General features: G+C 48.0%; 2 protein-coding genes across 3 annotated transcripts; one reads left to right on the top strand and one right to left on the bottom strand.

The window, feature by feature from the left end:
* Positions 1-1,103: 1,103 nt before the first annotated feature.
* LOC144931660 (ubiquitin-like protein 4A) lies at positions 1,104-6,896 on the bottom strand. The gene is made up of 4 exons (XM_078855785.1): positions 5,952-6,896; positions 4,962-5,067; positions 3,235-3,458; positions 1,104-2,417 (listed from the first exon to the last, which is right to left on the bottom strand). Exons 1-4 carry the CDS (start codon positions 5,997-5,999, stop codon positions 2,307-2,309), a joined length of 489 nt encoding a protein of 162 aa, XP_078711911.1. The 5' UTR covers positions 6,000-6,896; the 3' UTR covers positions 1,104-2,306.
* A 328-nt stretch (positions 6,897-7,224) lies between these two features.
* SLX4IP (SLX4 interacting protein) lies at positions 7,225-15,007 on the top strand. Of its 2 annotated transcripts, XM_078855127.1 has the most exons (8): positions 7,225-7,361; positions 7,814-8,315; positions 9,895-9,981; positions 10,744-10,876; positions 12,003-12,077; positions 12,854-13,002; positions 13,593-13,720; positions 14,090-15,007. In XM_078855127.1, exons 2-8 carry the CDS (start codon positions 8,283-8,285, stop codon positions 14,532-14,534), a joined length of 1,050 nt encoding a protein of 349 aa, XP_078711253.1. In that variant the 5' UTR covers positions 7,225-7,361; positions 7,814-8,282; the 3' UTR covers positions 14,535-15,007. The 2 variants fall into 2 exon arrangements, with proteins under 2 accessions (XP_078711253.1, XP_078711252.1); XM_078855126.1 differs by lacking the exon at positions 7,225-7,361 and having other exon boundaries at positions 7,579-8,315.
* Positions 15,008-16,748: the final 1,741 nt, after the last annotated feature.

Genomic DNA, 16,748 nt, shown 5'->3' with positions numbered 1-16,748 from the left:
TTAACATGTTGGCTTTTGTACCACCAATATTACCCATAATAAAGGTTTTTTTGGGTTAGATCGTGTAAATATAAATGCATAACATGTTGGCCTTCTTGCCTCCAATATTATCCGTAATAAAGTGTTTTGGGGTTTGATCGCATAAATAGAAATGCTTAACATTTTGGCTTTCGTGCCACCAATATCCGTAATTTAAAAAGTGTGGGTTAGATCGCATAAATGTCGTGAAACCCGCCACCACCCGACAGGCAATTTGGAAGGGTTTGTCGCGTAAAACAAAAACGTGCCAATTCGTTAATAGTTCAGCTTCACCGGCATGTTGGAGAGTAAAACCCATAACATTTACAATTCGAGTGCGACGTTTCGCTGGCGACAGCAACCAGCTTCATCAGGCAATAGTGAGAAAGTCTTCTTTATTTTCTATCTACGTGACTTTACCAAAAGACCCAAAGAATATGAATTCCTGCAGTCACGAAAGCTTTAAGTCAAGATTTAATTAAAATGTTGTTTAACTTTTTGAATGAGAGGGGGATACAGCGAAAAATTATATTAAGGCGTCGAATCCATTTCTACAAGGGATACCCACGAGATGATTTTCTTTGCTGGGTTTGAGCATGATCCTTGTCTTTTTGTGTGGGATTTCTCAAGTCAGCTTCGGTTTAAGAATACACATTTGGATTTAGGACTTAAAATCCCACAATGTAAAACCCGCATAAGCCAAGCATCCATCCAATACCTCTCTGAAAGTCACAAGACTCTGCGACCTTTCCCTGGTATTAGATAACTTAACAAACCTATACGCTGAACCTATTCGTTAATGGATATGCCACTATGGAGGGATTTCTGATAAAACAGCCTTCACCACAATCATGGTTCTGTGTCAATGTGGCAATGGTCAACCGATTCCTATTAAATATCAAATATATTTTTGTACATTAATATATTGTCGAAACACAGTGATCGTCACCAGAAAGGCCATGGAGATACAATAAGAACATACAATAATCATTCTACTGCTGGTAAATTCAATTACAAACTTTCAACTTTATTATGCTGGTTCCGGGGTTATTAGAATTCTGGTAATGTTCATGCCTTCAATCAACATGCAAGGCAATCACCATGTCAGGAGATAAAACAGAATTTTAAATCCTTCAAATTTATTTCAATGAACAGTTTTAAAATAAAACATTAGACAGTACATTTTGTAATGCAGATATGTTCACAAGGAGCGTGCGTGTTATCCACAGACCTGTAAAACATCCCATTGCTAGAGACCTACAAAAAACCAGCAGCATCTGAGTGTGTGCATTTAGACATTGCAGTTTGCAGCATTGGAGACGCTTGTGAAATGCAATGAATCCAAGTGATCCGTGTTTCAGTCCAAGGGCTATGGACCCATGTTATGGAAAAAAGAAGCAACCTTAATCAGGGGTAAAAATCATCTGTTGGTCGAACTACCGCCTGTTCAGTCAAGTCCACCGTGGCTTTTAGAAAAATCCACTTCACCGTGTTCAATGTGTCACTAGCACCATGCGATGTGCAAATGATTCAACATGCCTCCCCATGTGTGCTCGCCATTTTCTCTCAACCCAACCAGGAATACAACTTTTCTCAGTCTTGTAACAGTACAGGGGTGTTGATAAAAACAGACCCATGTCGTGGCTGTTACAATCATATTATTCTAAGCAGTACAGTAAGTACGGTGCTACCTTATTTATGCAGGGTTTGCTCATTTTCTCCTAGCTGTGGGTTTTCCTCTCGCAACGTATAAACATGTTATCCGACTCTGTTGTGTACATTACATTTCTAAGTATACTAGATTTGTGTTTCTATTTCATTTATACCTGATGATGATTGCTTGTGTTGCAATCGAAACGTCGTATGCTAGTATTTAATTAATTATTTTCTTTTTATACGTGACTTTACCGAAAGAACCAAAGAGTAATTCCTGCAGTCACGAAAGCTCCAAATTAAGTTTGAACGCATAAACACTCAAATCAAATCAGATATTGGCTGAAATTCCCAAGCAAAACCCTCCTGCAAGAGCCATGATACTCAACAAGGCTTTCCCGGGTGACTAAAGAGTATGTTATAACACATTTTAACAAACTCTGCATCTTGAGTCCCATCCCGAACAGCCGTGATCTGTGTGGCTGCAGACTCGGTTCTTGATGCGCAAGGGGGCAAGCGAGTGGAAGAGCAGACAAGCGCTGCGACGTCTCGCTCCCTCCTCCTTCGACGCCGCTCGCTCAATCACTCGCATGGCACGAGGCCGTGCGCTCCGATTGGCTGCCACGGCGCGGGCCTCACTCAGCCGACCCTGCGCGTGCAGTGGCGGGCGTGTCTGCGTGCAGGAGATGCGTCGCTATCCTCTCCACGTCGTCCAAGCTCAGGCTCTTGAGGGTCCAATCGTAGTCCTGCACCATGCATGGGAATTCGAGCTCACGTCAACACACCAGAGGATAAAACATGGCCTATAACAATCGTGAATTTGCAGATCCTCCATATCACTAACTTATGGACTGTTCCAGCAAGAGCTGTTAGTGAGCATCTGTGAAGGACTGCGGTGCTTGAGCAGGTCACATGGCCAGACTCCATGACCAGCCGAACAAGGTACTTATTTGAAACTGAGTGGACATAAGGGAAACCCAGTACCGATTCAAATAATCACATACCACCATATTCAGTGCCGTGTGCTTAACGGTACGCTGCCACTCCACATAGTGCACATATGATCGCACAGACACGATTTCTAGTTGTACAGATTGTGGGGTGTAATGTTAATCTATGTCAGTGATGCAAAAGCCTCTGCCATCGTGGACACTGCCCAGTGACGCAGAGACTCAGCTGATTCAACCGTGAGCAGTGGTTCTTAACCTTTACTGCAGCCTTGCACCCCTTTGATTCTCAATCCTTAACAACACGTTAATGAATACACAGGTTTGGTGACACAAAGTAGTTGTATTTACGTGCTCGTGCTTAATTTGTGTTTCGATTTACCTTCTAAAAAAATGTGGCATGTCTCACACCCCCAGAAAGGGCTTCTTGCACCCCCAATTAAGAACCACTGCCCTCGAATGATCCCATGCATATCCCACAGACATCTCATATAGATCCCAAAGGGATCCCACACAGATCGAACAGGGACCCACCCCCCACTGTAGAGACACTGCTCCATGGGTGCTCAGGGCCTTGGTGGATTAGATGGGCTCCCTATGCCCGGGCGTCACGCACCTTCTTGAACTGCTGCAGGACCTTGTGCGCGTCGGACGGGGAGAAATGCTTGGCGAGGATGAGCGGCAGCAGCTCCCAGAAAGTGGAGTCGCCCTCCGCCGGCGCCGCGGCCGTGGGCGACTCGGGGGCCAGGGTGGGGGCGACGGCCCCCCGCTCGGTTGCCTTGAGCACCAGGTTGAGGCGCGCGTTGTGGGGAATGCTGTAGTCGCTCAGCTGCAGCTCGTCTGCGGCACACGGAGAGGGAGCGCAGGACAGCCTCGCACGGAGACCGAAGCAAAATGATGAGGACAGTGCTGATGAGAATGATTGCAGAGCAGATCATTGCTAGGCCCGTAATAATTCAACACCCCCCACAGAGCAAACTTTGGCATCTGAAGCAGATGGATTATATTTGAACCTCCTGCAAGAGTGCGTATTGGGCAATTAAACTGTGATGTGAGAAACGGGGATTCACTCAACTACAATCTCAATTAGGCAACTTTAAATTCTCATTTATTCTCCATTTATATACGTGGCGGCTGCACCACCCACGCGTCGTTCTGATAACACGAAGTGTAGTTGAACGAGCTGTCATCATTCGAGGTAACAATTTGATCGAAGCATCAATGATCTTTCATCTCATTTGAACATCACAGCAGGAAATACGACGGCAGGACGCTTAAATATAGAAACACAAAAGACAAAGATCTCTCGTCGTTTAAGATACAACACCTTGCGGCTGTCTAACAAAAGTCTGAAGCTTTTGTTGTGAGAATAAAATACTTTACGTGAATTACAGGAGTTTCATGGTGCTCCAGCGATGTAGTTCGTGTGACCCACGCTGTGTTTTATCCGACACCACGATGACAACTTGTCAAAGCTTACCCATTTATGGGGTAGCCAACAGATTTTCAAAAAACCCTTTTAACGCAGGGATTTATGGAAGAATAAATTGCGTGAAAAGAATCGACAAAATGTTCATGAAGTTGTAGGATTAGCCTGGAAAATCGGTGCAGTAAAATGATTCAACACTCGGTATATTTGGAAAATATGCAGTGAGATCACTAGAGCAAAAATGGCACATTATCGAAAGTAAACTTTAAAGATGTTTTTGCTCTTCCCCTCCCCGCCCCAAATACAGATGCCTAAAATTCCCGTCGATAGCAGTGCCAAACAACACAGCCGTGCGCTAAAAACCCCAGATGCTCAAGACACTTTACAGGTAGACACGTAACCTAAACAACACTCGCCCTTTAGATGCACACCGAGGCTGTGTATCCCAGGTCGTCCAACACGAGTTTGATTCGGAATCAACAAGACCATCAAATAATTTTCAACCGTGCGATTATTGCACTCATTTGATATCACTACCAAACATTTAATAAAGCAATGTCATCATATCATTGTTGTACGATGAGAACGTAGTGTATACCGTGACTTAAAAGTATCGTTTAAGCAAGTTACCAAAACTTTCAACTCATTTCGGCCAGCCCAGGACACACAGACTAGGGCGGGTGTTTTCAAGACGAAAGCGAATTGTCTTTTAGGTTTGTGTCTTCCTTCCTAGATGTTGTTAAACCCCCCCCCCCGCCCCTTAGCTCTGACAGCTCCAGCACATCGGCCGTGAAGGATGCAAGAGTCAAAGCCAGAACAATGCGGTGCCTCCTCTGTCCATACCCACTCCTCCTCCAGGAGCAGGACCTGGGTTGGACCCCGTTCCAGGGTCGTGGCTTCGCGCAGATGCTCACCCATCAGCGGCTTTCCCTTGAAGAGCAGCCTTTGCTGCTCGGAGGGGACCTTGAGCTCACGCTCCACCAGCTCCTTCAGCCGTGACACCAGGTCCGACTCCGAGACCTACACTCACACAGACGAGGTCCATTAGTGGCCAACTCACAGCACTCACCTCCCACTATCAGCACTCACCTCCCACTATCAGCACTCGCCTCCACTGACCTTCCACCATTACCGCTCACCTTCCACCATCACAGCTCACCTCAAATCAACTCCCACAATCACCACTCGCCTCCCACAATCACCACTCACGTCACACGATCATCACTCGCCTCCACTGACTTCCCTCCATCACCACTCACACTTCCTACAATCAAGACTCAGCTCCCACCATCATCACCTCCACCATCATCGCTCACCCCCAACCATCCTCACCTCCACCATCATCACCCAGCTCCAACCATCATCACCTCCCACCATCATCACTCACCCCCAACCATCCTCACCTCCACCATCATCACCCAGCTCCCACCATCATGACCCAGCTCAAAACATCCTCACCTCCACCATCACCACTCACCCATCACCACTCACCTCCCACCATCACCATCACTCACCCCCAACCATCACTCACCTCCAAACTATCACCACTCACCTCCCACCATCACCTCCACCATCACCACTCACCTCCAAACCATATCAATCTCCCGCGATCATCATCAACTCTCCTCCCATCACCACCATCACCACCACCACCACCCACCATCACCACCACCACCATCACCACCCACCATCACCACCATCATCACCCAGCTCCAACCATCACTCACCTCCCACCATCATCACCCAGCTCCCACCATCATAATCCCCAACCATCATCACTCACCTCCAACCATCACCTCCAACCATCACCACCATCACCACCACCATCACCACCACCACCACCCACCATCACCACCACCACCCACCACCACCCACCACCACCATCACCACCACCACCTCTCTACCTCAAGGGAGCACTCCCCTCCCTGCAACAGCTTCACAGACACGATCATGGCTCCGGGACTCTCTTGCGACGCCGGCTCCTCACGCTTCTTCTTCCCTTCCACCTGCGTCTCTACCCACCACCACCACCACTGCTTCACCTGCGTCTCTACCCACCACCACCACCACTGCTTCACCTGCCTCTCTGCCCACCACTGCTTCACCACTGCTTCACCTGCCTCTCTACCCACCACCACCACTGCTTCACCTGCCTCTCTACCCACCACCACCACCACCACTGCTTCACCTGCCTCTCTACCCACCACCACCACCACCACTGCTGCTTCACCTGCCTCTCTGCCCACCACCACCACTGCTGCTTCACCTGCCTCTCTACCCACCACCACCACCACTGCTTCACCTGCCTCTCTGCCCACCACCACCACTGCTGCTTCACCTGCCTCTCTACCCACCACCACCACTGCTGCTTCACCTGCCTCTCTACCCACCACCACTGCTTCACCACAGCCCTCTTATCTCGCTTCTGCACCCCCCAGAGTCTGCGTACTAACAACGACGATGATGCTGCCGCTTCTCACGTCTCTCTGCTCGTTCTTTGCCGGGCGCCTGCTTCTAATCCCCTCTGCTGCTGCTTCTCTTCCTGCTTCGCCCCCCCCCTTCTCCGCAAACCCCTGCGAATGAGCTCTCTTCACTGCCTACTCCTGATTCTCTCTCTCTCCTGCTTATCCCCCTCTCTGCTGCTTCTCTCTGCTGCTTCTCTCTCTGCTGCTGCTTCTCTCTCCTGCTTCACCTGCTTCTCCTCTCTCTCTCCTGCTGCTTCTCCCTCTCCTGCTGCTGCTCCCTCTGTTGCTGCTTCTCGTGCCGCTTCTCCCTCTCTCCTGCTGCTTCTCTCCTGCTTCTCTCTGCTGCTTCTCCCTCCCTCTGCTGCTTCTCCCTCCCTCTGCTGCTTCTCCCTCCCTCTGCTGCTTCTCCCTCCCTCTGCTGCTTCTCCCTCCCTCTGCTGCTTCTCCCTCCCTCTGCTGCTTCTCCCTCCCTCTGCTGCTTCTCCCTCCCTCTGCTGCTTCTCCCTCCCTCTGCTGCTTCTCCTCCCTCCCTCTGCTGCTTCTCCTGCTGCTTCTGCTTCTCCCTCCTGCTGCTGCTTCCGCCGGCGTCGCTGCTCAGCACGGGACCGCCGGGTTAAGGTTCAGGGACCGCTGCAAAACACGCGGCCACCCCCCTCCACCCTGCCCACATGAAGGTTAAGAGTCCGCGGTAAACTACACACCCCAGCCCCGGGAGAAAAACTCCGCGGCTCGAAGTTCAAAAAGTGCTCAGGACGTGAGCTCCATATTTAGTGATGTTTATTGATATTTATTAGACGATAAGCTCCAGCCCTGGGATAAAAACTCCACGGCTCTCTTGGGCGCTCTCAGGTTGTATTCGCGAGCACATCCCCTGACCCAAACCTACTCTATTAAGACAATTTAAACTAAAACGCGTGCGTGGGGTTAATGTGGCTGGTTTCTGATCGGCCTTCGCTTTTCCCTCGCTGCTTCTAACTAAACTGTTTAAAAAAAAAATGTAAGCTAAAGCTCACTGAGCTACGTACCTTCTTTTTCAGAAGCGACCTGGCCACAAAACGATGGCACAACGAAAAGTGGCTTTGTCGTGGGATAAATATACAGCACCCAGATACTCTGAAGGCACATTGATTATTAATAATGTGTAGAGATAGAGAGACAGAGATAGAGAGAGACACCGCAAACTCCACATATACAGCAGCGGGTGTCAGGGTCGGGATGGAACCCCCCACGACCTCCCTGCTGCTACACCAGGCGAGGTGGTTGACCTCTCGGTTTTGTGTTTGTTCGTCTCTTGGTTGCAGGCAACGTGCCCGGGGCAACAACAACTGTGGCAGCATCAACAACAACAACTGTGACAGCAGCAACAACAACTACTGTGGCAGCAGCAGCAACAACTACTGTGGCAGCAACAACAACAACAACTGTGGCAGCAGCAACAACAACAACTGTGGCAGCAGCAACAACAACTGTGGCAGCAACAACAACTGTGGCAGCAACAACAACAACTGTGGCAGCAACAGCAACAACTGTGGCAGCAGCAGCAGCAACTGTGGTAGCAACAACAACTACTGTGGCAGCAGCAACGACAACTACTGTGGCAGCAACAACAACTGTGGCAGCAACAACAACAACTGTGGCAGCAGCAGCAACAACTGTGGTAGCAGCAACAACAACTACTGTGGCAGCAACAACTGTGGCAGCAGCAACAACAACAACAGCAGCAGCATTGACATCGGCTGTACAAGCAACACCAGCCGGATCATCGGGTTCATGGAGCCAGATCGGGACACGTTGCCTCTGAAGGTGAGACACACTGAGACCAGGTGAGTCTATGGGCCCCAGGTGAGTCTATAGACCAGGTGAGTCTATTGGGCCCCAGGTGAGTCTGTAGATCAGTGTTCTTCACTCATCTTCACTGTAGACCAGGTGAGTCTATGGGCCCCAGGTGAGTCTGTAGACCAGTGTTCTTCACTCATCTTCACTGTAGACCAGGTGAGTCTATGGGCCCCAGGTGAGTCTGTAGACCAGTGTTCTTCACTCATCTTCACTGTAGACCAGGTGAGTCTATGGGCCCCAGGTGAGTCTGTAGACCAGTGTTCTTCACTCATCTTCACTGTAGACCAGGTGAGTCTATGGGCCCCAGGTGAGTCTGTAGACCAGTGTTCTTCACTCATCTTCACTGTAGACCAGGTGAGTCTATGGGCCCCAGGTGAGTCTGTAGACCAGTGTTCTTGACTCATCTTCACTGTAGACCAGGTGAGTCTATGGGCCCCAGGTGAGTCTGTAGACCAGTGTTCTTCACTCATCTTCACTGTAGACCAGGTGAGTCTATGGGCCCCAGGTGAGTCTGTAGACCAGTGTTCTTCACTCATCTTCACTGTAGACCAGGTGAGTCTATGGGCTCCAGGTGAGTTTGTAGAGCAGTGTTCTTCACTCCTCTTCACTGTAGACCAGGTGAGTCTATGGGCCCCAGGTGAGTCTAGACCAGTGTTCTTCACTCATCTTCCCTGTAGACCAGGTGAGTCTATGGGCCCCAGGTGAGTCTGTAGACCAGTGTTCTTCACTCATTTTCAGAGTGAGGGCCGCCACATATTTGAAACCATTGGGGGTTTGACAGCAGCACGATGATGATGATGGGGGCTATTTTCACATTTGTGTATTGTCGGGGGCCGCACTAAAGGCCCGCGGACCTTGCAATGAAGAACACTGCTGCAAAAGGGAAACGTGCTCCACTAGGTGGAGGGGAAACCCTTAAAAGTAGAATTCTACAACGTCCCCTTCGGGTTTGTGGAGCACCTTACATTTAAGTATGTAGGGTGGAGAAACCCCATACCTGATGTATGTGTATGTATGTTGAGCTTTCGCACCGTACGGAGTCAACCGTGCTAATTGGAGATGCGGGGGAAGGACAACAAACTAAACACACACCTGTCAACCCATATGCTTTACCCGTATTCTTGTCGAGGGAAATTGAGTTTGCAGGTCCATACGGCGTACAGCGTTTCAATATGGGCACATTTGTTTTGTCTATTTGTTTTGTGTTTCTCCCTTGTGATGGGACTTTGTAGGATGAACGTTCTAATTTATAAGGGCACGGGGTGACCTATGAGGTCTGAATTGGTCTGTAATAAGGTAGGCACTGATAAGGGGTTGACAGGTATGCACCCACACGCACAATCAAACTGTTCTAAATAGATGAGTTTTCAATCGAGTTTTAAGTGGCGAGTGCGGCTAAGATGCTTTCATCGATGGATAAGCCAGTTTAAGTCGGTGTCTCGGGACTGTGTGTCAGAGTGATCGAAGTGTGCGTGCCGCATGCAATGAAGTCGCTCCTGCTGCTGTGTGTGCGTCACACGGAGCGGTTGCTCTTTCGTTCCTGCAGTGCGGCCCGTACGTGGTGCTGGCCGAGGTGCGACCCGTGACGAGGTGGACGACGAGGTGGAGCTGTCTCCAACGTCCATACAAGCAGGTGCCTCGCACGGTGGAGCTGATCCCAGCGTTCCAGCAACCTGACTGCCCGTGTCCTTTTTGTGTGCCTGTGTGAGGCTTCATTGTTTGAACGTTAGTTTAACACGTAGTAGGAGGCTTTCACGAGCAATGTTATCCACAAGAGTTTTTTTTGGGTTAGATTGCGTAAATGTCAATGTGTCGTTAAACCCGCGCACCAACCGACACAGCCAATTAGTAAGTTTTGTCATGTAAATAAAACATGCCAATTAGTTACTACTTCTACTGTGTTGGACAGTTCCCAATTGTGCTCCGGTTGTGTTGTTGGCGTCATGCCGTGAAGTTGTAGAAATAAACGTCGATTCGGAACTCCAGCTACAAGCCGTGTCGACAATGTGCTGGTTCTGGGTCCCTGCTGCACCAATCTGCCCTCACCAGCCGAGTGAAGTTTGGTTAAACAACCCCCATAAAACGTGGCATGGGGAGGCCTTTGCCCAGGAGTGAGGGTTGATGTTTTTTGTAGTTTGACACGTATTTATACATTGTATTCCTCAGTGCTGCTCTCAGCTGAATCTTACAACCACATTAAAAAAATAAAATATTTACACACTGATTTGTGACCGGGCTAAGACAACAACAAAAAAGTTCCACGCTTGGTTTAACCGTTGGGGTGGCTGTAACCCAGATTCAAACTCAGGATCCAAGCTCAGGTGTCGGCTTAGTGGCTGCAGCATGTTGATCGCGAGCCTCGTGTGTCCGTACCGTCCCTCGCTCGATTGCGCAGGAGGTGCTGTCGCTGCTGAGCGACGTGGTGGAGCAACGCGTCAACTCCTACTTGCAACTGAGAAGACAGCGCAAGCCCATGCAGTCCAAGCAGATGAAGGAGCTGGCGCACAGCAAGCCGGTGACCAATGCAGGTGCCCTGCTCACTGCTCACCATGGGCTGCACACTGTGGACTTGGGCACACGATTTCCTTCTTGATTAATTGGGAAGTTAATCAATTTTTTAGATAAATAAACAGCAAGTTCTGGAATTTCTAATTTTAATCCAGTTGCATTTTAGGCACGATCACCTCTGGTTAGCACGTCTGGCTACATGAGGTTCAAAATAAGTTCTACATAATAATACATGAGAAAAGTTCAAACCGCACGGTGGATTTCAATATAAGAAGCCATTACATACGGATTCTATGTTTAAAACGGACAGCCCTTTGCAAGTTCCAAGAGCAAATCCACACGTAAAAGGGAACAATATTTATTGGCTAGATTTTTCCCAATCCTGGGCAGCTGACTCAAAAACTTGATAGCCCATTTGTCGTGCTCCCCTGTCCTGTCGCAGTCCAGTGGGTTTGGGAGTTTCACAATTCTACGTGGGCCATCAACAATTGTCACGCAGCTACCGGTTTACAGGCTTGCATTTTGTTTAGAACGGTCGTCAAGCGACGACAATGCGCACAATTCGATAAAGAAAGACGAGCCATATATATATAGAGTAAGACGAAACGGGTGGAATAATCAGAAAAACATCAAAAGGGCACGGGAAGGCAAAAGCGCAATGATGAGACAGGGGCACAAGAGCTAGACAGGGCTGGATCGTATCCCAAAACCACCCTGGTGCCTGCTATAGTTGGAGTTTGCATGTTCTCCCCACGGTCACGTCGATGTTTTTCCAGGTCCTCCAGTTTTTCCCTCCACATTTCGAAACATGCGTTTCAGAGTATTTGGCCGATGTAAATTCCCACATAAGCCGCTTCATTGAGCTGCCATTTGTGGTCAGGTCGCTTCTGAAAACAGCTGTATAGCTTGGTGGGCCTTGCCTCCCCGACAGACCTGTTTCTTCACCTGAGGACGGCTGCTTGCGTTGTGGCCGAAACGTCGTGAGAATTATTTTATTATGTTTTATTTTATTATTTTATTATTTCCATTCTACGTGACTTTACCGAAAGATCCAAGAAGATGAATCCCTGCAGTCACGAAAGCTTTAAATCTAAATTTTAGCTTAGTTCATACACACCAGTGTGATGACACTTGATTTTCCTCCAGGGAAGTACGTGGAGGTGGAGACGTACTTCAGAAAGAGGCACGTTGTTCTGCGCTGTCTGAGCGGGCGGTTCTCTGGTGGGTAACTTTGACTCGTTTGAAATGTAAACAAGAACACTTTGTCTTCTTGGTTCTTTCGGTAAAGTCACGTAGAATGGAAATAATAAAATAATGAAAATAAAACATAATCAAATCATTCTCACGACGTTTCGGCCACAACGCAAGCAGCCGTCCTCAGGTGGAGAACAGGTCTGTCGAGGAGACAGCGTCTGAATGACAAGCCCCAAATAGTCGCTCCAAACCTGGGGCTTGTCATTCAGACTCTGTCTCCTCGACAGACCTGTTCTCCACCTGAGGACGGCTACTTGCGTTGTGGCCGAAACGTCGTAAAAATTATTTTATTATGTTTTATTTTTATTATTTTATTATTTCCATTCTACGTGACTTTACCGAAAGAACCAAGAAGATGAATCCCTGCAGTCACGAAAGCTTTAAATCGAAAGAAAACTTTGACTTGCTCGGATGTAAACAAGAAAACATGATCCCTAAATGGAGCGCTAAAAAACTCAGAAATTCCATAAAATGTGAATATTCATGTTTCCCATGTACATTGTGAAGTATGCAAGTTACAATTTTAATCAAAGTATCAACCATATCTCCAGACACTATTCAGCCTTTATTCTAAAAAGACACTTTTTAGTGTGGCTCTCACTTGGTGGTTTATAATTCACATGAAACAAGTTCCATGCTATCAACTGGTAAGCATTCCAGATTAGTGTCAGTGTTTCTCCTGTGTGTCGTTGTGTCTCCTGAGTGTCTCCTGTGTGTCTCTGTGTTTCCTGTGCGTCTCATAGAGCGCTCGTATGTGAAGATGCCCATATTCCCAGAACAGCTTATTGTGTGCGTGAATGCTGTTTGCGAAGCACCTCCACCACCCCCACCACCGCCACCCCCACATCCTCCAGCTGCTCCAACTCCAGTGGCCCCACTGCTCCGTCTGGAAGTGAGTTGCCTCCACACATATGTCACAGAAGAGCCCCCAACTCTCGTGTTTGCATTGGAAGAATTTGAGGACTCCATTGGGCAGCCACAAAAGACCAACGACCAGTATACGTATGGTTCATCTTCATTCCGTCTGGACCAGGTAGATGGTTTGAACTAAAGCGGAGCGTTCACTGAAGTGTAGCCCACGTCATCAGGGGTGGCGAAATGTTAACTACCTCACCTGATATGCAGGAGTTCGTAGGTTCGATCCCGACCCTGATGCCTGCTGTATATTTGGAGTTTGCATGTTCTGCCCGTGGTCGCATGGATTTTTTTCTCCAGGTTCTCCGGGTTTTCCCTCCACAATTAGACACGTGCGTTTAGAGTATTTGGCTCGTTTAAATTTCCACGCGATAAGCCACTTCGTTGAGCTATCATTTGTGGCCGGGTCGTTTCTGGTGAAATAAAAAAAATGGTTTAGTTCTTCAATTTATATGATTCCTTTGCTTACTAACACAATGCTAATTATGAACAGTAAGCTCCTCTTATGAATTACTTATTGTGCACAGATGTATTCTTCCTATAATCCACGCTTTCCTGTCCCATCAGGGTGTGGATGCGAGGTGTGGGGACCGTGCCCTCTCCGAGTACTTTAACTGTCCGGCAGTGCGTCAAGCTGACGCCAAGGCGCTGCTCACCGCCTCTGCTCAGCGCCGGCAGGCCAAGCTCAAGCACATGTGAGCTTGGGTTCTGCACACACATACAGGGCCTCGGTGCTGTGTGTTGACTTGGTGTGGTCTGGGACTGTTTTTGCTGTTGTTTTGCTGCCTTGACGAAGCTTGGAAATTGGTGTACTTATCCAATTTGAGCTTATATACTTTATTTTATCATTCTGATGTACCCCACATTTCTACGTATTTTATAATTTCTCGGGGGATGGTAATCTGAGTCGACCAAAGACCAGGAATGGAAGTTTTTTTTTTATTGAAATCTAGCGCTCTAACCTCAGTCAGTCGGCTGGATGATCTAATGGATACATGCATAGGTTACTTCATTATGGAAGTTCAGACATTTTTAAACACTATTTTGTGCATTCGTTCGCGTAGAGTCAAGAAGATCGGGCACAGGAAGGGAAAAGATCGAAAACCACCATCTCATCGCACCGGGACCGCCACGAGAGCAGATCCGGCGCAGTATACCTCCTCGGACAGCCCTCAGATATCCCTCACGAGGGCACGGAGGCTCGAGGAGATGAAGGAAAACGACGAGAGCTCGGGCCGGCAGTGGGAGGGGGGCGTGAGGACAGAGGCTCGCGTGGGCGGAGGCGGTGACGTGCCACGCGCAGTCGAGGTGGAGGAGAGAGCCACGGGGGTCACTCTCCGTGGCCGCGAGGCCTCCGCTCGCCAAGCGAAGGCGCCGGCCTCGGCTGCCGCTGCTGCTGCTACTGCTGCTCCACCGAGGACTTCCAGGGGCCGCACAAAGCTGTCGCGGAAACGGCAGCAGCCGCCCACGCTGGAAGTGGATGCAGCCAAAAGTCGTACTGCCGAGTAATCAGCGTGAAAAGAATCGTTGATTAAAATCAATTATTAGGCTTCATGTGCAGCCGTGCTTGTTGGAATAGATTATTTACAATGTATGGAAATGTCATGCACATTTTACCTGTGGTGGCTGCGATTTTAGTGTTATAGGCTCATAAGAAGTGTAAATGATTGATGTGACACAAAAATTACACTTTTTTAAAATACATTTTTCTAGTTCGGTGTGTGTGTGAATGTGTGAGCTGTATATCTTTTTTTACCGAGTAAAATTACAACTCTCTTGCAAATGGAACTTCTGCCATCTTCCAGAATAAAATAAAGCATTGGTTGTAACAGACAGGATCATGAAGGACTGGATAAAGAATTGTTGCTGAGAATTTTCTCACAATGTTGGTTTAAGTTCCAGGATATCAAGTTTTGTAAAGTAACATTAGAATCATACTCTTTGGTTCCTTCGGTAAAGTCACGTCGGTAGAAATAAAATAAATCGCGACGTTTCAGGCGCTTGTGTTGCGTTCGAAACGTCGCGATTTATCTGATTTTATTTCTACCTATGTGACTTTACCGAAAGAACCAAAGAGTATGGATTCCTGCAGTCACGAAAGCTTCAAATCAACATTAAAATCACTGATTAAATACCAATCATTATTATTCAAGAAGCAGACATGGTAAACTAAAAGTAAAAGTTAGAAGAAATCAGCTGCAAAGTGTGCAACAGTTGTCGGGATCTGGCAGGATGGGAGCGATCAAAAGGTGTGGCAGTCACAGCATTTGCTGTGACGACCTTCCAGCTCTGATAAATTAGTTTAATAGTAAACTCCTTGACATTTTTTGCGTGTTTCGTCTGATGTGCACACTCGTTTTCTATATTGCCCGAGAAGCCTCTTTCCTTGATTGTACCATCATAAAGTATTTGTGTTATTAAAAGGAAAATATTTTTAAGTGAAGTTTTCAAAGCTCTGCGTTTGCTTTGTTGTCAACGTCGGTTCCTCCACATTGCGGACTGCCTGTTTTTCCTACGGCAGCTGTCATCGTGTTCCTCTGAGCCTTGAACACCATTCTCTGACCAACTTGCACGACCAAAGCGTCCAAGACCACGAGGCAGCCACCCCCCGTCCGTGTTCCAGCCTGATACGGATTGCTCGCCGATGAAAATCAGATTGAGGTAAGATCAATTAGAAAAATGGTTGCCGGTTGTCGTCTAACAAAGCCAACTCCACTACCATCCCAATTACTACAGCAACTATTAACGCCACCATTACCACCAACAACGCCACTTTTTCACCATCAAAGCCACTGTTTTCACCATAAACGCCACTGTTTTCACCATCAAAGCCACTGTTTTCACCATCAAAGCCACTTTTTCACCATCAAAGCCACTGTTTTCACTATCAAAGCCACTTTTCACCATCACCGCCACTTTTTCACCATCAACGCCACTGTTTTCACCATCAAAGCCACTGTTTTCACCATCAAAGCCACTGGTTTCACCAACAACGCCACTGTTTTCACCATCAAAGCCACTGTTTTCACCATCAACGCCACTTTTCACCATCAAAGCCACTGTTTTCACCATCAACGCCCATCACCTTCACCACCACTGCCATTGTCACTACTTTCGCCTCTACCACAATTGTCATCAAACACGGTCACTGTCACCACCACTGCCACTACTTTCACCACCAATGCCACGACTATTTATATCAACAAAGATCCCCCGTATAGCCTGAACAGACTGATGGGGAAAGTGCTGAAAGCGAGCACCTATGAAGGCTGGAACGGTACAAGAGGGGGTGGGTGGCCAGCACCACGCCCGGCCGCCTTTGTCTCCCTAGTGGCGATGTTTACAAACCAGGTACTCATTTGAGGCTGAGTCGACCTAGGGGATGCCCAGGACTGGTTCAGATAATCGTCACCGTGGTGTTGGCCGTTAGCAGGAATGGAACTCTGTTCTGCAGGTTCGTAGGGCAGCGCGCTAACCACTGCACCACCGCTCCCCAAATTAGTTCACTGCAACACACACACACCAAATTGTATGACAGACTGCAATATTTATCCAACGAGTTATACTTTACCCATGAACATTCCACTATACTATACAACATCGTACAATACACTTAATGAAATGTGAACGTGCACACACATACACACGTACTAACAAGATATAGACACACATACGAGTACACAAAACGCGTATGCTAATTAACAACAAACTAAGTAAAAAACG

The sequence above is a fragment of the Lampetra fluviatilis genome, chromosome 4, assembly GCF_964198595.1.
Source record: "Lampetra fluviatilis chromosome 4, kcLamFluv1.1, whole genome shotgun sequence".
Classification (NCBI taxonomy): Eukaryota; Metazoa; Chordata; class Hyperoartia; order Petromyzontiformes; family Petromyzontidae; genus Lampetra; species Lampetra fluviatilis.
The sequence above is the reverse complement of the archived record's forward strand: the minus strand, read 5'-3'. Positions and strand labels throughout refer to the sequence as shown.